We start from the raw sequence: 25,714 nt of genomic DNA on the forward strand, positions 1-25,714 counted from the left end.
AGTACACTTACGCACACACATATAGCATGTATTTATGCATATGTAGAAGAGAAATTTATGTGTTAAAAAATGGATTTTAAATTTTAAAATATTACAGAAACACTTTTTTAATATTATTTTTATATTATAAACATAATTTCCTATTACCCCGAAAAAAAAAAAATTATTTCAAACCAAAACACAAAACAAACAATACATAAATAACGCCAAAAAATTATATATTAAAAAAGCCTAAATATTGAAAAAAAAAAAATAAAAATCAAATCAAATCAAATAAAACAGAACAGTTTTCAAACTCACCAATCCTCAAAATCATCACTAAACAGCCCAAAAAAAGAACATTTACAAACGACACACAAAAAAAAAACACCAACAATGCCTCACTCCCATCACAACCTCAACACTTATGTATACATACATACATACATAAATACATACAAAATATATATATAATAAAAGAGAGAGAAGACTCGAAGAACACGACGACGACGACGGCACATCTCCGTTGCACGCCGCTAAGCAAATTCGCAACACGGCCGTGTAGACTCTCCGTTGCAAAAGCTACATTCGATACGCGTAATTTACACCGGGTTCGGTTCGTAGCACATCGAAGATTACCGATACACAATGCCGGCCCTTAATCGATCGTCGTTATTCGTGCGAATCCGAAAGTAATGCGAGAACCTCACCGTCGTCGAAATTCGACTCCACCGCCAGCTGTAGCGGGGTTTTGCCTTGGCCATCGACTGCCCGAGGATCGGCCCCCCTGAAAAACCAATGCAAAATATTCGTAACTGTAAAAGAAACTCAGTCTCGAGATCAATCTTCGAATTTACAACGAAATTTAAACAAAATCGATTTATACCGTATTATATCAAATATCGAAATTTAAATGGTAGATATATACCGTATTATACCGAAATTTAAACGGTATTGGCATATATAATATTATACCAAAATATCTAAATCTAAACAATCGATATATAACGCATTATACCATAACACAGAAATACCGAGTTATTATTTTCTTTTTACTATTTAGAATTATTAAGAATATATTACCATATATTAAATATAAAAAGATAATCATTTCGGTATTTCGGTAAATATATAAAAAATAATTCGGTATGTCGATTTTTTCGATGTATACCAAAATACCGAAATACTGAAAAATTTTCGATATCTCAGTATATACCGAAAAATTCGAAGTACATACCGTATCGAAATTTACAGTATACCAAAAATTCGGTATTTTCGACATATTTTCGGTACGATATATGTGGTATTTTGGTATATTTTCCTACCCCTGACCGGGATATTAAACGACGACGATCTTACCTCGTCAAGAGAAGCTTAGCTAACGCGCCTCTACGTCTGACGATACAACGATGAAGAGGCGTGCGGGATCTCGAATCCGAAGCATTTATGTTCGCTCCGTATTGCAAAAGAAGCTCGATCATACCAATATCGGCGATCTCGCAAGCTAGGTGAAGCAACGAGCACCCATCGAGATCAAAATCGCCGACGATACCTTCGCCCGGAAAATTCGAAGAACCCGAGAACGTCTTGCGCAATATGTCGGGATCCAAGCAACCGGAGTACGGATCGATCGCCGTGTGCTCTTGCAATAGCATCGCTCGGGCGAGGGTGAGAGAAGAATTATTCCCCGACGATCCGTGTACGTAGATTCCGTTTATGTCGATCTCCGAGCCGACTATTAACCCATATAATCCTTTCTTATCGTTCCCGCGAATGGCGTCCCACATTTGTTGTGCCACCGAATAAACGTCGGCGGGCTTCCGGATGAAGAGCTTGTCGGCGTACTGCAAGAAATCGGGAATATTTCGTCGTTTAAAAACCGTAAAAAGAAATCGAAAGTATGTAGTCGTTTACCTTCGCGTGAATAAACTTCTCCTTGGTAGAAATCGAGTCGTCGGGGCCGGGTTTCCTGAATTTTGCATTTCATAAACTTCTTACATCGAAGACGCTAACTTTAAGGATGTACTAAAAAGATTTATATCATACGAAGAATTATTACCCCGTCTTGCCGAGATCTCCTTCAAACACGTCTTTCGACTGCGTCAGCAATTCTTCCCAAACGGAATTCGCAAATGTGTTCCCGAGAGACTGAAATAGATTGATGACAGACGGCTCCCAAACTTTAACGTCGAGAGTCAGCGATCTTACCTGCATCGAATACGGTAAGCAAGTCATAGGTTAGGACATCTCGGGACACTTCGTAATAGTTTTCGGTTTTCTTACCTTAGAGATGTGCACGCCGAGATTACGGTGGACGCCCGAGCATTCGATGCAAATGAGCACGCCCAAATTTAACGACGCCCAGTCGGGTTCGGGAGCGCCACAATCCGAACATTTTTCGTTGCCGCATACTTTCCTCAGAATGTCGATTGGCTTCTCGCTTTTCGGACCCGTTCTTTGCTGCATCGAGCTTCGCATAGGACGGTCCATATGCAAAGAGGCGAATCTCTCCGCCGCATATTCGTCGACGGCTCCGTGATCGAAATCGGCGCTCTCGAACGAACTGCTCTCGCTGGTCGATCGGTGATGGCCGCTTCCCATTGGACTCACAGGTAAACACTGAAACAAAAAAATCGATACTTTAACCGTTTAGAAACTTCAAAACAATTCACGTTCGACCCTCGAAAAATTACCCTCTCGGGAGCCTGAGAACTCAGTAGAGATGCAATTACGCCGGTAATTTTTTCGATCCAATCCATTTGATCCAAGGCACTCTCCGCCTGCACTGACAAGTAAATCGAAGACTACGTTTTTTTTACCCAAATCAATCACTAAAATCGGATACCGAATATATGTTCGATGGATAAAGCAGCTGACCTGCAGTGTGTAGTTCTTCGTCGGGGAAATGATCCGGAAGCAGAATCTTAAATCGGACTGATCGGCATCGACTTTTATCGTCGACGTCAACAGGTTTACAGTGTGATGAGCGACGGACTTCTCGTCGTGTACTCCGCCGTGATGGTGATGAGACGACGATAGCCATCGGCTGAGCAGTCCAGAGCCGAGTTCAGAGCTATTCCTTTGGCTAGAAAGTTGGGTGCTCGATCCCTGCAGCATAATGAAATTCCATGAGAAAAAAAATAAATAATAAGCCGTGTTAGATTATCGTAAATATCGTCGGAATAGGAACTCACGGAAGGTTTGCTGCTTCGCTTGCGGTAATAATAAAGCATTCCTCTGCTGTCGAGAACAAAGAATCGTCTTTTCCAATCACCTCTGAGGTTTGACGATCGTTTCGAGAGATAGCCTTGACGTATAGTTTGAACCTGAGAAACGTTCGATACTTCAGAAACGCGCATAAAAGCATAGGAAGAAGAAAAAATCGAATATATGTTAATGCCGTTCGACCTTTCCTTTGGCGGCGGATTGCATGACGGCCTCGATCATCTTATGCGAACTCCTCCCGATGGCTTGGATTCCGTCTCCGTTCGGAGAGCCGTTGGCGCCATTCGAAGACCATCGGCTCTCTCTATCGATCTGTCTTTTGTATTCTTGCATCCTCTCGTTAAGTGCGGCCTGCTCGTAGTTAGATCTCTCTTTCGATTGCTTCGCATAAGTTGAGACCTACAGACACAAGTGCCTTTTCGATTAGATGCTAAGGTTGTGTTCTTTTGTGGGTTTTATATAAGAATTTTTACTATATCACATGGTACACTTGCTTTTCTTTTTTTATATTATATTATAAATTTATTTTACATTCAAAATATCACATCAAACAACTATTCAAATTCAATTTTTTACTATTCAAAAATCCAAACTAAAAAGCTAAAACCACAAATAAACACACCCTTCCCGAAAATTTACTACATCAAAAACAATTTCTCCTCAAAACGTCTAATCAAACACCTAATTTTCATTTTTTATATTACACTAAAAATCAATTTTACATTCAAAACATCGCATCTAACACCTACGGAGTAGAAAATAGAAACAGCTCGGGAAAAGTAACATTGGCATCGTAGCGGCATATATTTTTAAGCTAGACGAACCTGGTTAATGTACGGTTCCATTTGATGCAGGAGTTCGTAACCCTACGAAGAACAAATGAATCAAGCGGGTCGAGAAACATGGCGTCGATGAATCGTATGGTTCAATTTTTACCTGTTTGAAATACCGAAGATGAGCTGCCATTGTTTCGCTGACCGCTTCCAAGAACTCAAACCTTTTCTTCGCTTCGACGTTGGAAAGTGCAGTCACCTGAAGAATTAAAAGACTCAAATGAGTATGCGACGATGCGCTTATAGAACATGATTTTCATTAAAAAACAAACAATTCGATTTCGTTGAACCTGCACTTTGTTCGGTGTAATATCTAAGAGTTTAAGCAAATAGAGGCGTCATAAAAAGATTACCAGATTAAAGCGTGCTTGCTCAAAAGTCGACCGAGCATGGTGAAGTTCCTGGAAACGTCAAAGATGAGATTAGAATACGCTAAACCGCCGTCGTGAATTTAACGTTTTTTTCAATGTCAAGCTGGTATTTTACCTCCTCCAACGTGTTTGCTACGTCACTTCTCGTGCCTTTCCTAAGCGATAAAAACTTCTCACGAGCCTGCGGCGACATTCGGCACATTAGAACTCTTTATGCTTACACTACCGGATGTATGCAAATAATTCTAATCTTCCACTATAGTCCGGACGAGGGGTGAACTATTCAAAAAATTGACTTGGTCTAACAATCCAGGACGATGAAATTACGTTGAAGCGGATTAATATGCAAACTGCCGAAAAGATGAAACTCGAGGCTGTGAAAGCGTATCTTACCTGGTCGTAAAGAAGACTAGCCTTGTCGAATCGTTTCCGTGCTTCCTGTATAATAATGTATCCATTAATTAAACGAATAAAACACTTGAAAAGATCGTAAAGGATTTTAAAAATCGCAAAGTTTAGTACCTTAACATCCTGCAAATCTATATTCACAAATTGCAGTAAACGATCATTCAAAGTATGCTCAACCTGAGTCGGAAAATTTGAAAATCAGTCAAATATAAGCCTCGTATTCGATAAAATGGTGTAAGGGAAAAAAATAAATTCACCTGAGACCGAAGAACCTCTTTATACGTTCCGATTTCCCTCAATGCAATGGTAAACTTCGTCATGACAGGACCTACGTCCATAACGGTACTTGTTAATATCATCGAATCGAATTTTGTATCTACTTATGGCTTTCGAATTATCAAGAATCCATCTTTAGAAAACGCTTCATCGATGAGTATCGATCCAAACTTATAGACAAATATAAGAAAAACTCTGTTTACCCGTACTTCTGAAACTTTTGATACTATTCATCTACAATAATTTTTTTTTCACGATTTCCAAAACTTTTATCGAAACAACGCAAAAAACTCGGGAAAATGTTATACCTCCAAAGGCAACACTAATGGGATCATTGTGCCCTCCGCCAAAAGTTTCGAGCGCGCTCGAGAAAGCTATGTCCCCGTCGTATCCCTCGCCGAGCCCTTCACTACACATTGAACAAGACAATTCAAACCTCACAAAAAAATGAGAACGATCGGTTGGTTCAAAAAATCAACGCTTCGAAATAAAATTGATCCTCGAGTTTTTTAACTTTTAATCAACGAAAATGTGATACAAAAACTCTGTTCTTACGTGTATTTCCGACACCCCTTGTAAAATTTGAGACATCTCTCCCCTAACGATTCGGAACTTTCCTCCAATGTCTGAATCTGTCAACACAGGGAACTCAAATCACCCTAGTTTGAACTACCACGAAGAAATGCTCAGGGCTACTCGAACTACCTCGAAGCTATTACATCAAAATTCGAAATCAAATCGCAATTTGGCCGAAAAAATTTAAAAACACCAAGAATAAGTATTGGCATCATAGATCAAAGGTATATCACTAATCCCGAAAATTCAATTATAGAATTATCTAGACGACGCCATTAACGACTTAATAGAGCTCTTGGCATTCTCAATTACATTCTTCTGGAATCACAAATCACAGTGGCAAAAACAGTGCAAATTCACGACAATTCAGCTTCCAATTACTATGAATCGCAAGTTTCTGATAACAAAATATGCTAAGCATCGAATTCTCCCATCAGGAATTCAGCAGACATGAATCAGAATCGCAGCAAATTAACTTTTCGAACAAACTACAAAGCAGTTTCAAGCTAAGGGGAATAATTTCAATCAAATCATCACTTGTGCAAAATGAAATTAAACAAACAAACAAACAAAAAAAGGAACAAAACTAATATTCGAAAAAGTGAAGAAACCAAACCTGTTTGCGGAACATAGGAGAATCATCGAGCTTAGCAAAATGCATCTTGTCGATATCGAATTTTGCTGTTTATCAGCTTGGGAGATTCTCAAATCAGCAATACACTTCCATTGACAGATAAAAACTGGCGGATCTTTCCCCAATTCAAGCTTAATCCAAGTTTTATACACCTTCCCATTCTATCCCCGATCCAGAATTTCACTGATCCAACTCCACCCCCAAATCACAGGAAGAAAAATTATAAATATAAATTTATAGGCAAAAACCAAAAAAGAACCAAAAAACAAAAAAAGGAAAAATACCAGGGTTTGCTAGGGTTAGAGTCCAATTCAATGCTTTTCCATTAGAAGCTGGGATGAAATTGAAATCAAAAAATTGAATCTAGAAGAGGTAGAGAGAGAGAGGGGGGGGGGGTGGTTATGATTGCAAACCCTAGGGCAAAGGCAAAGGCAAAGGAGGAGTGAGAAAGAGAGAAAAGTGGTGGGTAGAGTGAGAGTGGAGAGCAAGTGAGATGGATGATTGTGTATTGTGATAATCTGCAGGAAATGGAGCAAGTCTTGGGAATCGATGAATGTTTTGTTGAAGAATCAAGAAAAGTTGTCAATTTTGAGAGCCCTTTATTTTAAATAATAAATAAATAAGTTGGGTTTGCAATTAGTAGATGAAATTAATGGAATTTTTATTATTCTTGAATTAAAAGTTCAATAAATTCGTTAATTTTATAATTGATGTTGGATGCTATTACTGGAACCTGAAAGTTGCCTGTTTCAGAGTTTTGACAGACTGCGTGTTTTGAGAAGGAAAGGACCATTGATTGGTTGGAGGTCCCGGGATCTGTGGGCCTCGTGTGGATCCCACGGTATTGGCTGTGTGGATCTGTCTGGTGTTGAGATCCTGGGATCTGTCAGCAATGGCTACAGGAAAGACTACAGTCATATTTCTCCTTTTGTCTCATTTTAATTTTTATTACCTTCCATGTGAAATTTTTTGATTATACTCCGGCACTTTAACAATATATCTATTTTTTATTTTTTCGTCTAATAATAAAATATTATTTTTTTTTTAATAATTGTATCATCTACATAATATTACATATACTCTTTTAATTTATCATATATTACACAAATATTATTAGGATAATTTAATCTTTTTATCTTTATTTATATTTTATCTCAATATAATACTAATATTTTTAAAACTCTATAAAAAAAATAAATATATATATAGATATGGGACAGAATGAGTACATTTTTTTAAAAAAATAATAATAAAATAAAATACAAAATAAATAAGTAATATAAGAATAATAAAAATACAAAACAAACCTACCTTCAATCTCTTAAAATTGTGCTAAAACTTTTACTGTCAAATTAACAATTCATAAAGAAGTACAATAATGTAATAATATAATGTACAATTTATATTTTAACATAATATATTATTAATTTTAAACTATATTTAAATAATAGAATACTCTCTTTGTCTACTTAAAAATATACATATTTTTATTTTTAAATGTACAATTATAAACTAACTATTTAATTAAATATCCTATTTTTTTCACAAATATTTTTATTTTATATCGCATCATTACTTTTATACAAAAAAAAAAAAAAGTAAAATAAAGACAAAAATATCATTACACCGCTTTTACATTTCCACTATAATTAAAATACTATTATCTTTTAAATTATGCGCCAAAAATAAACGTATACTTTTTATTTGGACGGAAGAAGTATATAAAATATACAGTTTATACTTCTATATGATATTAATATTGTACTGTGTTATACTCTCTCTGTCTTATATGTATATATTCATTTGCTTTTTGCACATAGTTTTATAAATATAAGTATTATATTTGAATAAAGTAAAAATAAATGTAAAAAGACTAAATTAACCCTATTAATATTGTATGATATAAAGGTAATTACGTTTGTGTAATATATCGTAAATTATAAAGATATTTGTAATGTTAGGTAGATAGTACAATTACTAAAAAAAAAAATAGATACTTTGTTATGGGACGAACCAAAATGAAAAAATAGATAGATTGTTAAAATACGGATGAAGTATAAAAATATTCACTGTTCACTACATATATATAAAAAAAAAAAAAAAAAAATAATAATAATAATAATAATAATAATAATAATAATAATAATACTTGTCTTGTCAAACCTAATTTGCAGGATATTAAGTTTGATCGAAAATTTATCAAAGCTCACTCGACAAGTACCGTTGCGAGTTCTCACATTATCTTAAAAATAATAATAATATTATTAGGTAATGGTATAAATATATATATGAAAAGAAAATTTATAAATATTTGGGGTATGTTATTTGTTTTTTTTTTTTTTTAATCCATATAATTTATAATTATAAATATATATGTATTGAAAACTATTTTTTTTTTATATAATATTTTTTAAAGTAAAAATTTTAGAGGATCCAAAAATTACGTCATGCTTGTCTGGCTAAGTGTTCTTTCATTTTAATGTTTATATACATTATTATTATTTAAAAAATAATCATTATTAAACTTAATACTTTAAATAAAAATAAAAAATTTTATATAACATTTTTGTAATAGAAATTCTATCTCAATTTAGATATTTTTTTTCCAACATTATTTGAAGCAAAGTTTTTTTTTTTTTTTTTTTTTTAATGAAAGCTAAGGTAAACTTTCGCCTTATGAAAACAACTATTGTGATTCTCAGTGCACATTTTGAGGTAGCGGCTGCGAGTTATCACATCATTAAAAAAAAAAAAAAAAAAAAAAAAAACTATTGTGATTGTTTTAAATATTTCTTGTTATTATTTTAAATAAAATTGTATTCATTCGCATGGACATTTTATTCTGAGGGTTTTTTTGGATTTATGTGATTGATTTATTCCTTCAATTGAAAATATTTATATTGCAATAATATTAAGGTTTTTAGGAAGGACAAATTTAATTAGCTGACCCCATTGTGCTTCCAACATAAAATTGTATTTTTTCATCTTGTCATTGTCCTGAATTAAATAGGAATGTCTTCCCACTCTCAACACACACATATATATATATATAATGTATATATACATATTTTGAGAATTTCTTTGGTTTTTAATTGAATTTTTATTTAAAAAACAATATAAATAACACACTATATGTCAATTGAAATTTATGCACTAAATAATAATAATTTTGATTTCACAATCAAAATTATTACACTCATAATATTAGTTAATTGTTGTTTAGTATTGTTATTTACTTAAATATCGAACACGTGCAGCGACAAAATCCAATGCTTGTGACGGTTAGAGGATAACCAAATTACTGTAACAAGTGAACTTGTAATTTCGAAATCATATGTTCAGAACCCGTTAAAATTACCTAACCGGAACTATTAAAAATGTTAAAAGATAAATTATACATTTTCATTTTAGTAAATTTCATTTACTATACATTAAAATATTTGTTATTTATACATATTATTACATTATTTTAAAATACAAACGAAAAAAATAAATGGTAATCATAAAGATTAATCATCAACTATCATTTAAATATAAATATTTTTAAACTTCGTCAAAAAAAAAAAAAAAAGTATATATATATCTTTTAAATTGACAAAAAAATATATATTTTCTCTAATTGTCTCTAAAAATCACTAGAGCCACCTTAGACCACCTAATATTGTACTATGATGATGAATGATCTTGTGGATTTGTAGTCAATAACTTATGCATATTTTCGTACTCTCTCTTTCTCAAATATTTTGGGCTTATTACTGCAAATACAATAATTTATGTAAAATTTAATCAGTATGTAATCAAAAAATATATTAGTAAAAATAATTATAGTTTAAGATTAAGATAAGCAAATAGTTTAATTAAAATTGAAAAAATTATAAAATTTAAAATTTAAAATGTGATTAAAGTGCATAATTATATTTAAATAGAAAGGACAAGTTATGTGGGACGGACGAAAATAAAAAATAAGAACAAATTATGTGGGACGGAAGGAATATATTGTTAGCATACAAAAATTCACTATTTATTATAATACCGATATAAATATATTAACTTTCAATACATATAAATATTATTGTATATATCATAATACCGAATAAATAAAATAATTAGATATCAAAAGTAAATAAAAAATACTTATTCTGTCTCCAAATTTATCATATTTTATTTGTAATTTATAAATGAAATATTTCCGGAATTTGACGGAATTTTTTATTATTAACATTTTTAGTTTTTTTTTTTAAAAATTTTTCGGCATGTCAATAATATTATGTTATATCGTTAATATCAGTATATAAATTTTCGGTCTATAAAGTAGAAACAAAGGGACATTGAATTGATATATATTAGTTCCAGTTTTGTGAAAGTGATAAAAAACAAAGGAATTTTAGAATAAATCAAAAGAGAAAAGGGAACTTTGATTATTTTTAAAACAGCAAGTATGGCCAAGGCATTGTGTGCTTTTTGACTACTTGCAGTATTTTTATTTATTTTTATTTTTATTTTTCAAGGAAAAAAAACATATAAATAAAAATTATCAACTGTAATCATTAATATAAATTAAGAAGAAAAAGTACATATATATATATATATATATAGCCAGCAAAAACTAACCCGACACGACACAAAATAATTGAGTTTGAGTCAAATATTTCAATCCGATTATGTATACGAATTGACACAAACCTGACACTATAATAAACGGGTCGGGTTAGAGTTGAGACTCTCAAATCAAACCCGACACAACAATCCGATTATAATATATTAATATTGATTAATATATTTATTATATATGTAAAATAATCATAATTTATTAAGTTTCTTACAAGGGTTTGTTCGTTTGTAGAATTTTGTCAAAATCCTACTATTTATCCAAAATTTTTCCCCTAAAAATATCAAATCAAACACCTATATTTCATTTTTTATATTATACTAAAAATCAATTTTACATTCACAACATCACATCAACACCTATTTATATCACATCATACAACTATTCAAATTCAAAATTTTTACTATTCAAATCCTAATCCAAAATCCAAACCCCCAAACAAACACACCATAAACTAAGTTCAATTTTAAATAATTCAACCTAATTTATGCTCAAACCAATAAAAACTAACATAACACCACAACACAACAAAAAATTATTTAATTTGAATCAAGAAATTCGACTAATTATGTATACGGATCAACACGAGTCAACCCGAACCCGACGCAATAATAAACGGGTCAACACGAACCCGACACGATAATAAACGGATTGGATTAGAGTTGTGAAATTTAACCCGTTTAAAGTATTCAACCCGACACGAATTAATCAATTGTGAGTTATATATATATATATAACAGAATCAAACAATAAAAATTAATGAAAATGAAAAGGCCAAAAAATCTCAATTCTTTCATTCACACTAAACTTGTTCAAAAGAGGCCAAAACAAAAGGATTAATCAACAAATCTGACTTAAGGAATATATTCCACTATTTTATTATATTTTTTTTTAAAAAAAAATAAACAAAATTCCATTAACAGCCCCAACACCAATATATACATGGACTAAAAAAAAATTAATAATAAAAAATAAATAAATAATGGAAATAATAAATCGGTTAATGTAGAGAACAAGTGGGACTAATGTGGTTTTGTCATTATGCTTTTGACAGGCTAAAGGGCTAAGGCAAAATAAACAAATCCCATAAAAATGATGGATATGGAGCAACTTAAAACCATCATTTTCAACTATATATATATTTTTTTCAATTTATCTATTTTATGCACATGCCATGTTTATTTTTATTCTCTAAACTAAAATAATAAATTAAATTAGACTATTATTTAACGTAACACTTCCAATAAAATCATTTCCAAAAAAATAAAACAGGAATTAGAAAGAAAAGCAGTTCCTTTTCCATTAGAATTAATATAAAGATAAAGCAAAAGTTCATTGACAGATAGGGACACTTCACAACAATGAGACACCAAAACAAAGACATTACAATACTTTTTATTTCACCTAACCTCCCCCTTTTTATTTTACAACAAACAATTTTTACTTCCAAGAAAAAAATAAAAATAAAAATAAAAATCCCAATTCAGAAATAAACACAAAAAGCAAATTGACAAATAACATAATGACAAATGCAAAGATCATAATCATCATTTCTTGTCTAATTTAGTTTCTAAACAACAAAAGAAAATGGATCTCCAACAATGTCTAAAAACTTTAGGCCAAACAAATGTGTGTTCATTATTATTGAGGCAGATTTCAAGACTCAAGAAAAAGGTAAGAAATGTTACCTTTTGTTTTTTTGTCGATATAGAGCATCGGTCAAAGGAGAAGAGCGTCGATGTTGCGTTTTCCCTCGGGCCCTTTTGTGTACCACGACGAAACGTAGTCCCCGTACTTGACCGGGCGATATTTAGGGGGATCGAAGGCCGGGGATATAATCTTTGTCTTTGCAGGGTCATGGAAAGTAGCGACCGAAAGGCGCGCAGCCTCGGCGTTGGTTATGGCTCGGTGTTGCGCGCTCTTGTACCTTCCGTTTGTTATGATCTGCAAAACGTCGACACAATTGTGCTTTGTCAAGAATTCGCGTAATTAATGAATTGAAAGAGAAGTTGAGTCGATGAGTTGTACCTCGGTTTGATCGGATAAAATCACGAATATACCGTTATGTAATGGCTTAACGAGGCTCCATTTACCGTCCTTTAAGACCTCGAGGCCGCCGACATGGTCTTGGATGAGAAGTGTGATGGCGCCCATGTCGGAATGGGATTGTAAACCGAGCGTCAGCTCGGGTTGGGGACATGGAGGGTAGTAACTCACAGTGATGTTCTGGTAGAATTCACCGACGGCGTCTTTGATACATGGAGATGGTAGTCCTAAGGTCTCGGAGATCAAACCTAACAGTTTTTCGGCAAGAGAGTTCATTCGATCGCTATACTCCGCCACGACTTCCCTGTTAATTAGCTCTTTCAATTAAAGCTGGCAAAAATTGACCAAACAAGACAATACGATATGAAATAATTGGATTTGCGTCAAAGATTTTAACCCGATTATGTATACAGGTTGATACGAACCCAACATGATATAAACGGTCGGGTTACGGTTGAAGCTCTCAACTCCAATGCGACAAGACAGACAACCTGATTATAATATATTAATATTTATTAATATATCTATTATATATGTAAGATACTTATAATTTAATAATTTGTCCATACATTAATCTAAACTAAGTTCAGTTTTAAATAATTCAACATAATTCATTGTATATGTATAATAAAAAATAATTTAATTTTAATCAATAATTTTGACTTAATTGTGTATACAGGTCAACATCAGTCGCGGGCCAACACGACAATAAATAGGTCAGATTAGGATTGAGTAATTTAACCCGTTTAATATATTCAACCCGACACGTACCCGATACGAGTCGCCCCATTGCTAGCTCTACTTTCAATCAAGTCATTTCAAATTTAACAAAATCGAACAAAGACACAAGCAAGATCACCTTAAAGTATTATTACTCACCTGTAGTTGGAAGAGAAGTGCGGCCATTTGGATGGATTTTGTCGAGCTAGAGGCAAAGTATGGTGATCTAAGTAATCCCTCCAATCCAAAACAGTGTCGTTCGATGCCACCAGCATTCGGCTACCATACCCCTCGGAAGCTGGGGAATTAGGATCGCAGGAATATTTGAGCTTCTGATCCATAGAGCAATCCTCGAAGAACGAACGGCTGACCCTCCTCATTTCATCCAACAAGTTTATTGGAACTCCATGGTTGATCACATGGAACGCTCCCCAATCCCTACAAGCTCGTTCCAATTGTTCGTGGAGAGACGCTGTGTTGCCAAGATCAATGACCGGTGGTGGTGGCATGTCAAGATCATCTACATTTTTGAAAGTTTGCACTGGCCTGGTTTCCAATGGCTGCACATACTGCTGTGGCACTTCAGTTTTACCATCTCTTAGTAAGGCCTGCACCCGGACAATGTTGCTCCCAACTTCCATGGCAGAACTTCTAATTCCGAGCTCTGCACGATGATCTGATAGGTTAAGAGTAAACTCAATTTTACTTCAATAGAACTACTCAAAAGCCAAAGTTACTTCTCATTGACAAGCAATGGAACAGTTGATCGAAATAAATCATCTAATCATCATACCACAGACGCAGATTGAATGAAATCATCGAACAAGTTTGAACAAAGTATCAGCAAAGTAATCATAACATTTTTTAAAAAACCTCCATAATTTAGATTGAAAACGAGTTCAATGAAAATTCAGCAATCGAACTGAACCCCATGTCAAATAGAAGTATACAAATCGGAATATCGGATAACGGTATTGATCAAACTAAAATCGAGAATCAACAATCTGCCGAACCTGATTTCCGACACTGGTTGAGCACTTGTCTGAAGGCAGGGGCAGAGAAATGGAATCGATGATCAGTCTGTGGTCAATGGTAATGGAGCGGATAAACATCAATTTAAATCCCATCAAGCATTTAGGGCTTTCCTTCTGGATTTGGGCTGCTGGCCCAATTCAACAACAAAAACTTGAACCTACTTTTGGAAAGTGTCGATTGATCGATCATTGTTACCAAAGCTCAGAAAAGGGATTCCCTTGAATGTCGCCTGTAATGAATAATTACAGCAGTTTACCAAATTCATCAGTTGTTGTAGCACTCGCTGTAAAAATCTATAGACCTGATCCAACACAATCATGGGTGTTGGCTACAACTTATCAGCAATTCTTCCCAGAGCATCGGCAAGTTTGTTGAGGACGGTTAACAAGCCATTGGCGTGGTCGTTACGCTGCTCTCTTTCCAGCCGGTGTTGCACGTTTTGAGATTCGAGCATTGAGCTAAGTACTTCGCCATTTTTGACCAACACATCGATCAATTGATGCTCAAGGTTTGCAGTCCCCGCGCCGCCTTGATCGGTTGCGTCTCGCTTTCTTTTCCTTCCTTCTTGACTGCCATGATCGTCGGCTTCAGGTTCGGCCTGTTTCTCGCTGTCTTTGCCTGCAGATGAAGCCAGCAATATTCAAAAGATTTGCACAGAAGAACTGTGTGTTCGACTGAAGCAAATGGTTCGTTTCATTCAACTGATGTTGTCAAATCACTGGTAGCACAGAAATACAGAATCTAAAATCGTTACTGTAATGCCAAATGACTGAGATTTTGGCTGTTCAGGAACATGTTTTTCCTGAACAAATTCAACGGTAATGGTGATTGCTTTGTAATTTTGTGTTGAAGAAATCGAGGAATGATTGCGAGAATGCCTAATTGTGAATCCAAGCAAAATAACTTCAGCAATCAGTGCAATGATTAAGAACACGAAAAAAGTATCGACGCTTTATGCAGCAGAACTATTCGATCAGATCCCACATTCGAGACGGATCACAAATCAATACGAATTAGGTCGAAATTCAACGAGGAATTTACCTTTACCAGAAGCCTCTTGACGAATCGTCTCCTCCTGCTCCTCCGAAACTGCAGAAAAAACCAAACCTTAACAAAAAATCAACACCACCAAAACCTGTCGTTCCCGATCGAATTCAAAAACTGAACATGAATGAATATATAAACAAACCTAACCTGAAATCACATCCGGATCGGGTATACCCTTGCCCGGATCCTCTCTAATCGGGTTCGGATCCGGGTGCTCGGAATCCGAGAACAATCCATCGTCCGCCGCCGCGCTACGTCCGCTGTCGAACACCGGCTCCGCCTCTTCCTCCGCCGCGGGCCGCAGCGCCAAGGACAGCCCGCCGCCGGCTTCCTCCTCGCCGCCGTCGAGGATGTTGAAAACCTCCCGGTCGAAAAACCCCGGCAATTTCCTCTCCCTCCTCAGATCATTCCTCATCGCCCAAAACGACTCCGTGTCGTCCGTCGCCGTCGCCGTCGCCCTCGATTCCCACTCCTTTATCTTCTTGTAATCGGCGGCGAGATTGCTCCACCTCTTCCGGCACTGGACCGGCCCCCGGTTCACGCCGAACCGCCTGCAGTACGACGAAACCGCCTCCCACTTCGGCTCGGCCTGGACCGGCCCGGAAGCAGAAGAACCGGCGGCGGCCCTCCCTCTCCGAACTCGACTCTCCGCCGCTCTTTTCCCACGGATGAGCACCAGAATCTCCTGCCTGGTCCACCGCGGCAGCCGCGCCGCCTTGCTCCCTTCTCCGACCGCCGCCCCGCCGTCGCCGGAGGGTTGACGGCCGTCTGCTCCGCCGTCAACGGGACCCGCACCCAGACTCAGCTGTTCCAACGCCATTACGAAGGGTCGCGCGTCACGTGAGCCACTCGAAAGTCACGTGAGCAGCTGCAACTACTAAACGGAAACGGCGTTTGTTTTAACGGCGTTATTATCCCCTTTGTGATGGAAGAACTAAAGAAGATAACGAGAGAGAGAAAAAGAAAATTAAAAAAAGTTAAATAAATGTATTTATTATTTTAAATATTTATATTATAAATATTTTTAGGACAGAAATGAGAAGAGGAACCTAAAAGAAGAGGATAATGATGAGTGTAATTAAGGGTGTTTGAATTGGTATTAGTGATAATGATTGAGATTAGGCTTAGGCTCCCTTATCTTACCCCTTTACAATTTGGTCCAACTAAATAATTTATTCACAAAATCATTTCTTTTTTCTGTCACTATGTTGAGAGGATTTTATTTTTTCATTATAGTACTAGTATTTTTTTTGGAATAATAAAAAACTATCTTCTTCATCTAACATGAATTTTTTATATTAAATTTAAATAAAATATAATTAATAAATAATTTTAAAATATATTAATAAAAATAATTATAAATTAAAATTAAAATTAATAAATAGTTTAAAAAATATTTTAAAAAAGAATAAATTGTAAATTTTAGAATTTATTTAAAATGTATAATTATATTTTTAAAAAATAACAAATTATATGGGACGGACGAAATATAAAATATAAACATTTTATGTGGGACGAAGAGAATATGAAGTACTTCCTCCGTCCCACTTAAATCGTTTACTTTTGCTTAGACACGAAATTTTAAATATTGAATAATTAGTAATTAGAAAGTGTATTAATAAAAATAATTATGATTTAATAAAAATAATTATAAATGACTAAATAGTTTACTAAATATAAAAGAAAATTATATATTACGAATTTTAAAATATAATTAAAGTATATAATTATATTTAAAAAAAAAAACCATATAGAATATACGAAAATATAAAGAATTGACAAATTAAATGATACAATGAGTATTTAATAGTATTATTTTTTATGAGATTAGAAAAAATGATTTAATGGTATATTTAAAATTTTATTGTTGATATATAATAAAAAAAAAAAATTTAAAGAATACATATAAATTGAACTAAGTGTCGTTTTCCATTGCTTCAAATGTAAAAATTTAACTATTTATCAATCGAAATTTTTTATATATTCACACACGTAACAATATTATAAATAAGGGAAAGTTGTTGAATTATATATATAAATTGTTGGACAATTCTACAATAGGGGTTTGTTTAATTTTATGTTTTTTTTTTTTTATAAATTATTTTTTTAAAGACGATTTTAGGGATGTCAACGGGGCGGGTTCGGGACTGGATTCTGCAAGCCCTGAGACCCGCCCCGCTAGAAAATATTAGGCTCCGAGACCCGCCCCGCTCCGCTTCCACCCGGTCCCAGGACCCGCTCCGCCCCGAACCCGGGGCCAACCCGGCAAACCCGTTTTTTTTAAAAACATATAATAATAAATCTTTTTTTAACAATCGAATACTAAAAAACAAATTGTTACGCACAAAAAATAATAATAATAATAATAATAATAATAATAATAATAATAATAATAATAATAATAAGGTATCCAGAGTCAGTCGGTGGGTTCTCAGTCGGTTGGTTCTCAATCAGATAAGCAAGTCAGATGGTCCGCGGTCGGGCAAGTAGGTCGGATTATCCGCAGTCGGATAAATGGGTCGGTTGATACAAAGGTTGGCTGCTATGGGGGTCGGTCGAAAAAGGAAGTCGGACGAAGAAAGGTCTGTTGATAGGTCAGACGATTGAAGAGACCAAATAGTGGTCGTTTGATGGGGCGACCAGTGAGTCTTTTGATCTGGCGACCAATTATGTATCTAGATTGGTCGGTTGGTCGGTCGTTGGGTTATGCGGTTGGCGAGGCGGTTAAAGACATGTGTCAATGAAAGAGGCAGTTCTGAGTTCTGTAACTGGTGGGAACGGTTGGTGAAACAGTGCGACGGTTCTGAACGTTTTCTTCAAAGAATATTTAAGGATTTGGATCATCATTTGGCAAGGCATCTTCAATCAACTTCAACAAAGCAAAGTCAGATTTGGGGATCACCACTTTAAATTTCAGTCATTTTCCAGTTTATTTTCTGTACCATACAGTGTTTAGAGATTGCTAATCTCAGGCACTAATTAATCAAGTTTAAAGATATTTTCTATATCTTTGAATTTTACTTTATTTTTGTTGAAAAATTACATCAACACAAATAGCATTAAAAGCACAAAAAAAAATCTAAAAACAATCAAATATTGATCCATAAAAATAAGATAAATAAATAAATAATATATTTTTATTATATAAATATACATATATTAGGTATAATAATTTTAAAAAATTATTTGGAGCAGGTGACTAATTGAATTTATATTTAAAATTATTTAAGTAAATAAATAATATATTTTTATTATATAAATATACATATATATTAGTTATAATAATTTTAAAAAATATCCAGGTTCGGATCCGGATCCGGGCGGGTTTTTAGTAAAACCCGTAACCCGCCCCGAATCCGACCGAGTTTAAAATTTTAAATCCACAACCTACTCCGAAACATATTATTTAGACCCGAACTCGTCCCATTAAAAACGGATCCGGACTAACCCGCTTTGACATCCTAGACTATTCCAATGACAGAAGACTATTTTTATCAAATTTTTTATTATACTAAAATGATAATAGGCCTTAACTAAAAACAAATGCCTTTATTTTTTTACGAGTGATTTTTTTATTATATTTTGTAATATAAAGTAACATATTTTTATTTATAAAGATTAGTGAAATTATATAATAAATATATATTTTCTTAAAATGTATATATTGTGTTTAGATGATCTATTAATTAAATTTTATATTATATTAGTTTGTATCAATAATTTATTTAATTAAGTAATTTAAAATATTTTTAATCCAAATCTCTCCCAAATGAGTCTTAAAAGTTGCATTTTAGGGCATTGCAATAACATATGGTCAACCTCACTAGATCCTTCTCGAATATATATATTTGAATTTGATTTTTATAAAAAAAAAAATTAAATAAATATGACTATATATATCATATTTGTATTATTTCATTTATCATTTAAATATGTCATTTATCATTCTCCCTCTTCTTTTTTAGGTGAGATAAAGAAAGTATTAAATTCGTGTTCAGTTTTGTATTAAATTTTATAAAATCAACATTTTATATATAAATAGACTAAATAGTACAATAGAATAATTCTCTCTCCATTCAATTTCTATTGTCCTAAAGTATATTTACATGATTTCTTTAGATGATTGTCTTTTTGTTATGAATTGACAAATTTGCCCTTAATTGAATGGTAGAAATTAAAAATAATAAATAAATGAATGGTAAAAATGTAAAATTTGTGTTTAAAAAATGAAATAGGACAATAGTTGTTGGACGTCCCAAATAAAAAAGTAGGGCATTAGTTCGCGGACGGAGGGAGTGATATAATGTAATATTGTAAAATAATCAGAAAGTTATGACAATATTATTGTAATAGGAGTAATATGTAAATTAAAAGGTTTTTTTTTTTTTTATAAAGAAAATATATGGAAAGTATGTTACTAGAAAAATAAAATAGATTGATTAATTTTGGATAAATTAAAATAATAAACTGAAAATAGATTAATTCCTAAGGAAAAATTATTGCTACCTCCTTTCCGTAAGAATAACATTATTTGTCTTTTGTATTATTATATTTAACATTAAAAATATTTTTATATTTGTATAATTTATTCCATAAATATCATTGTATTTATATTATAAGAGACTAATATATATATATTTTCATTTTCTCTTAATTTGTAGTATGTATTGATATAATAATTAATATTAAAATATCTAAACGCAAAAATTCATATTATCTTCTTATGGGACCGATGTACTCCCTCCGTTTTATAATTAGATATCCATTTGCTTTTTGTACGTTTTTTAGAAATATTAGTATTATATTGGGATATAGTAAAAATAAAATATAAATGACTAAAATAACCTTATTAAGTATATGTGATATAAAAATAATAATATTTATGTAATATATTGTAAGTTGTAAGAGTATTTGTAATGTTAGGTAGATAATACAGTTACTAAAAAAAATGAATACTTTGTTATGAAACGGACTAAAATAGAAAAATCGATACTTTGTTATAGGACGAATGGAGTATTATTATTATTATTATTATTATTATTATTATTATTATTATTATTATTATTATTATTTTAAAAATACAGTCTGATTAAAGAAACAAAACGAGTATTAGTGTAATGATGTGATGATTAATTGGTGTGATTTGAAATATTTAGGGTTAGTACAATGTCATAATCTCCTCGTGGGGACCAACCTCTTGCCAGCTTCTGTAAGATTTTTCTTTTTTGGGATTTTATTTTTTTAATTAAATATTTAAGGCTATTATTATTATTATTATTATTACTCCCTCCGTCCCACATAATTTGTCTCTATTTTTTATTTTCGTCCGTTCCACATAATTTATTCTTTTCTTTTTGGAAAATTAATTATACACTTATAATCATATTTTAAAATTTAAAATTTAAATTTTTTTAATCTTAATTAAACTATTTAGTTATCTTAATCTTAATCTATAATTATTTTTACAAAATAATAAGTATTTTTACTCGTACATTTCTTAATTGTTTACTAATTATACTTTATCTAAATTCTTATGTTTACAGTAATAGACCTATATTACATAGGACGGAGGGAGTATTATTTTAAGAGTTAATTTGGTTACAAGTTGTAATTGAAATTTCGATTATAAAATTTAATAATTAATGAGGTATTATTTATTATATTAAGTGTCGATGTCATGCTATAGTTTTATATTTTAAATAAACATATTAATACAAAATAATTTATGAAAAATAAAAAGTTAAATGTATATAAATATATATATTTTTTAAAAAAATAAAATGTCAAAAAAAGACTAAAAGTATGCTTCATTTTACTGAATCATAAAAATAATTGAAATGGAAAAAGTCTTCAATACAGCACCTACATGAGTTGCTACGCTTAGCGTCAGAATTTAAATTCATGAATTCACGATTACGTCTTCATCCAAAATTTGTGCTTGACTTAAATTTATTTATTTTTAATATCAATTTTGGTTTTATTAGTATTGTAACATTATGTTATAAAAAAAGTATTTTATTTTTATTGAAAATGATACAAATTAAATATAAAATAATAATAATACTAGTAATATCCCAATCAAACAAATCCCAACATACATAAATTATATAAAACAATATTTTTTAATATAATATAAATGAATAAGAGAAATGTGTATTGCATTTTTTCTATTAATGTAAAAGTATACAGCATGTTATTTTTATTTCTAAAAAACAATATATTCAAATTTTATTAAAAAGATACTGAAAAATATCTAAAATAATTTGAAAGTAACAAAAATATTATCGATTCAATTAATCTAAAAAAGCCCATTTGTGACAAGGCCCAATTCAGGGTTCAATATAAAACATCTTACATTTTAATTAAAAAAAAGAAAATACATAATAAGAAAGGTAATATATGTGTTATTTTTTTTTTGCACAAAATAAACATAGGTATATATTTGCACTGCCAGGAAAAAATAAATAAATAAAATTTTTACATAATTCACAATTAAAAGTTACCGACAATAATTTTGTAACAAAATTATGTCACAACTTATTCCATGTGTAATATTTGTAGAAAAATTACAAATAATTTTGATACATTTTTTTAATGAAGTGCATTATTATTATTATTATTATTATTATTATTATTATTATTATTATTATTTGTGGAAAATTTAATACTACCTCCGTCCGGTTCTAAGAGTCTTGTTTACTTTTTGCGTGTTGATCTTTGAATATTAATTATTATATGAAAATGTATTACAAATTAAGAAAAAATGACAAAAATACTTCAATTAGTGTCTTATAATATTATCATAAAGATATTTGTGCAAAAAATTATACAAATATAAAGATATTTTTAATGTTAAGTACAATAACACAAAAGATAAATATGAGACGGACAGATAAAATATAATACGTCATATATTGTGTTATAAAATAGCATATGTTATGTTATAATATGTTAGATTGTTCAAAACAACATCATGCTGATTTGACTAAACTAAAGGAGTATTAAACAAATATTTTAATTTTTACGGGTCTATTTGTTTAATATTTTAATTTGAATTTTTTTTTATATATAATATAAATATAATATTTTATGTTGAATGATGATTTTTGTGGAAAAATAAAATATATATATTGAGAATTGTATTGAAAAAAATAGTGTAAACAAATTATTCTATTATCTTCGTCCCATAACTAAATATTCATTTGCTTTTTGCGTGTAGTTTTAGAAATATTAGTTTTATATTTGAATGTAGTATAAATAAAGTAGATTTGACTAAAATAACTTTATTAGTATGTGTGATATAAAGGTAACGACATTTGTGTAATATACTGTAAGTTGTAATGGTATTTGTAATGTTAGGCAGAGAGTACAGTTACTAAAAAAAAATGAATATTTTATTATGAGACGGACTAAAATGGAAAAATAAAAACTTTGTTAGGGGACGAATGAAGTATTTTTTATAATACCTCCTTTATCAAAATTTACTTGATCGGATATCAGTTTTAAAAAATAACAGATAAAAATTTTAAAAAAATTCTTTTTATAGTAAAAAAAAAAAATAAATAAAAATTTAGTATTTTTTGAAAATAAAAAACATTTTATTATTTTTTTATAAATTTGAATGACATAAATAAGGAGTATTTGTTTTTGTAATTTATACGGTCCCGGTCCAACAACACCTGAACCATCCTATCATTACCCCCACATGCTTTCCAATCATTCTCTATTTTATTTTATTTTTTTATTTTTAATGTTTGTTTGGTTTTTTCTCAAATCAAAATTCAAAAATTTTAATTTCATTCTGCCATTTATGCAATTTTAAAAGAACTAAAACTACCCATTTTTAACACAAATTATTAATTTTAATATCAAAATATAACATCAAAATTAATTTATACTCCCTCCATCCCAAAAATATAGTCTTATTTTATTGGGCACGAGTGGATAAAATGGAAGGATAAATGACTTTTTTGCCCATGTGAGTATATTAGTGTAAAAAGTATTGACAATTTGTATAATAATAATGAAAAAACATAGATAGTTTTACGGTGATATGATTATTTATAAAAATGAGACTATTATTTTATGACGAACAAATATGATAAACAAGATTATTGTATTGGGACGGATGAAGTATTAATCATAGAATTATTTTAATGCAATATTTTTATTATTTAAATCTCAACCCAAATCTAAACTCCAAACAAACACACCCTACACTTAAAAAAATTTCAAATTTCAAATTAAAAAAAATCTGTTTTCTAACAATTAAATTAATAAAATAATTTTACATTCAAAATATTACATTAAATATTTACTCAATTTTTAAAAATTTTATTATTCAATATTTTAAAAATTAAAATTTTAGACATACAACCACTTAATAATTAAAATAAATATATCCATATATATATATATATGTGGCGTGACTTAGGATTGATAGGGAAATAAATTAGCATTATCTTGTTGTGGTGGTGAGAATAAAATCATTATTTTGGATCTTCCAAATTAATTAATTTACCCTTTTCGCAATTTTCCTTCATTATTCAACTCTGATTTGATTTTAATTAATATAAAATACGATATTTCTTCTTCTGTCACATTTTTTTAATCTCTATGAATGCTCATGGCTACATAATAATATTATACATAGGGCCGATTTAGTACTAATTAAAAAATTATTCACTTCGTACATCCAATATATATTTATTTATTAGTCCGTCCGTTCACTTACAAAATTTATATTTATTTTTTTGTGCGGTATTTAAGAAATAATAGTATTTTAATTATAGTGAGTAGTTAAAAGTAGTATACTGACATTTTTGCCATTGCTTTTTTTGTATAAAAGTAATGATGTGATGTAAAGTAAGAGTATTTGTGAAAAAAAGTAGGGTATTTAATGAAATATTAACTTTGTAACTGGACGTCCCAAAATATAAATATGTAAATATTGTAAGTGGACGGATGGAGTATTTATTATATATAGAATACAAAATATTACTCCATTTGTCTCGTATTTATATATCAATTTGCTTTTTGCACGAAATTTTAGAAATATTAGTACTCCCTTCGACATTCAAATGTGTGTTCATTTGACCGGGCACGAGTTTTAATAAAAATGAGTAATAATTGTTAATTTTTCTTTTTATAGTAAAAAAAGTACAAAAATGGAATGATTTTTTACTTAAAAAATGAAATGAGAATATTTTTCGATGACAACTCAAAAAAAAAAGTGAGTATAGATTTGAACGATGAAATGAGTATTATATTAGGATAAAATAGAAATAAAGGTAAAAAGAGTGAATTAACCCTATTAGTATTGTACTTCCTCCATCCTATATAAGATGAGCGCATTACTGTATATACGAGAATTTAGGTAAAGTGTAATTAGTAAGTAATTAAGAAGTGTATTAGTAAAAAATAATTATTATTTAGTAAAAATAATTATATATTAAGATTAAGATAACTAAATAGTTTAATTAAGATTATCAAAAAAATTTAAATTTTAAATTTTAAAATATGATTAAAGTGTATAATCAATTTTCCAAAAAAGGAAAAAATAAATTATGTGAGACGGACGAAAATAAAAAATATGGACAAATTATGTGGGACAGAGTGAATATGATATAAAAGTAATGGTATTTGTGTAATATATTGTAAATTGAAAATAATGTTAGGTAGATAGTACAATTACTAAAAAGTGAATGAATACTTTGTTATGGGAGGGACCAAAATAGAAAAATAGATAAATTATTAAGGGACGGAGAAGAGTAATATTTATATATAATACATAGTTTATTTACCAATTAAAATGTTATTTGCAATGTGTATAGATAGGATGAGTTATAATACATAATATTTTAATTTGATGGTTTATATTATTCCATTTAATAAATTTATTCTCACTTTTCTTTTTAGTCCGTCCGCTAAATTTAAAAAATTACTAGTTTTCGCA

At 31.0% G+C, this 25,714-nt stretch overlaps 3 protein-coding genes across 4 annotated transcripts; all 3 read right to left on the reverse strand.

The window, feature by feature from the left end:
* Window positions 1-364: 364 nt before the first annotated feature.
* Window positions 365-6,874, reverse strand: LOC127241476 (ADP-ribosylation factor GTPase-activating protein AGD3). 2 transcript variants are annotated; one of them, XM_051260543.1, is made up of 20 exons: window positions 6,587-6,874; window positions 6,285-6,485; window positions 5,648-5,724; window positions 5,401-5,501; window positions 5,074-5,144; window positions 4,931-4,993; window positions 4,802-4,846; window positions 4,524-4,589; window positions 4,391-4,438; window positions 4,141-4,236; window positions 4,029-4,070; window positions 3,388-3,603; window positions 3,174-3,305; window positions 2,857-3,087; window positions 2,673-2,759; window positions 2,263-2,598; window positions 2,039-2,187; window positions 1,894-1,948; window positions 1,339-1,823; window positions 365-766 (listed from the first exon to the last, which is right to left on the reverse strand). In XM_051260543.1, the coding sequence occupies exons 2-20, from the start codon at window positions 6,327-6,329 to the stop codon at window positions 652-654; spliced, it is 2,460 nt and encodes an 819-aa protein (XP_051116500.1). In that variant the 5' UTR covers window positions 6,330-6,485; window positions 6,587-6,874; the 3' UTR covers window positions 365-651. The 2 variants fall into 2 exon arrangements, with proteins under 2 accessions (XP_051116500.1, XP_051116501.1); XM_051260544.1 differs by having other exon boundaries at window positions 6,285-6,494.
* A 5,351-nt stretch (window positions 6,875-12,225) lies between these two features.
* LOC127241373 (jasmonate-induced oxygenase 4) lies at window positions 12,226-14,318 on the reverse strand. The gene is made up of 3 exons (XM_051260383.1): window positions 13,837-14,318; window positions 12,940-13,261; window positions 12,226-12,855 (listed from the first exon to the last, which is right to left on the reverse strand). Exons 1-3 carry the CDS (start codon window positions 14,316-14,318, stop codon window positions 12,631-12,633), a joined length of 1,029 nt encoding a protein of 342 aa, XP_051116340.1. The 3' UTR covers window positions 12,226-12,630.
* A 722-nt stretch (window positions 14,319-15,040) lies between these two features.
* On the reverse strand, window positions 15,041-16,794 carry LOC127241374 (trihelix transcription factor ASR3). The gene is made up of 3 exons (XM_051260385.1): window positions 15,907-16,794; window positions 15,754-15,801; window positions 15,041-15,330 (listed from the first exon to the last, which is right to left on the reverse strand). The coding sequence occupies exons 1-3, from the start codon at window positions 16,577-16,579 to the stop codon at window positions 15,041-15,043; spliced, it is 1,011 nt and encodes a 336-aa protein (XP_051116342.1). The 5' UTR covers window positions 16,580-16,794.
* Between the last annotated feature and the right edge of the window lie 8,920 nt (window positions 16,795-25,714).

Source organism: Andrographis paniculata, unplaced genomic scaffold (genome assembly GCF_009805555.1).
Source record: "Andrographis paniculata isolate CXL003 unplaced genomic scaffold, ASM980555v1 Contig82END, whole genome shotgun sequence".
NCBI lineage: Eukaryota > Viridiplantae > Streptophyta > Magnoliopsida > Lamiales > Acanthaceae > Andrographis > Andrographis paniculata.

Coding starts and splice junctions, on each gene's coding strand:
- LOC127241373 (XM_051260383.1), bottom strand. CDS start 14,318: ATGGAAGTTGGGAGCAACATTGTCCGGGTGCAGGCCTTACTAAGAGAT. Junction 13,262..13,836: donor CACTTCTCTTCCAACTACAG/GTGAGTAATAAT, acceptor GCTAATTAACAG/GGAAGTCGTGGCGGAGTATA. Junction 12,856..12,939: donor TTTTATCCGATCAAACCGAG/GTACAACTCATC, acceptor GACGTTTTGCAG/ATCATAACAAACGGAAGGTA.
- LOC127241476 (XM_051260543.1), bottom strand. CDS start 6,329: ATGCATTTTGCTAAGCTCGATGATTCTCCTATGTTCCGCAAACAG. Junction 4,071..4,140: donor ATCTTCGGTATTTCAAACAG/GTAAAAATTGAA, acceptor TGTTCTTCGTAG/GGTTACGAACTCCTGCATCA. Junction 3,604..4,028: donor TGGAACCGTACATTAACCAG/GTTCGTCTAGCT, acceptor TTGTGTCTGTAG/GTCTCAACTTATGCGAAGCA.
- LOC127241374 (XM_051260385.1), bottom strand. CDS start 16,579: ATGGCGTTGGAACAGCTGAGTCTGGGTGCGGGTCCCGTTGACGGCGGA. Junction 15,802..15,906: donor CGATCCGGATGTGATTTCAG/GTTAGGTTTGTT, acceptor TTTTTTCTGCAG/TTTCGGAGGAGCAGGAGGAG. Junction 15,331..15,753: donor TCAAGAGGCTTCTGGTAAAG/GTAAATTCCTCG, acceptor CTTCATCTGCAG/GCAAAGACAGCGAGAAACAG.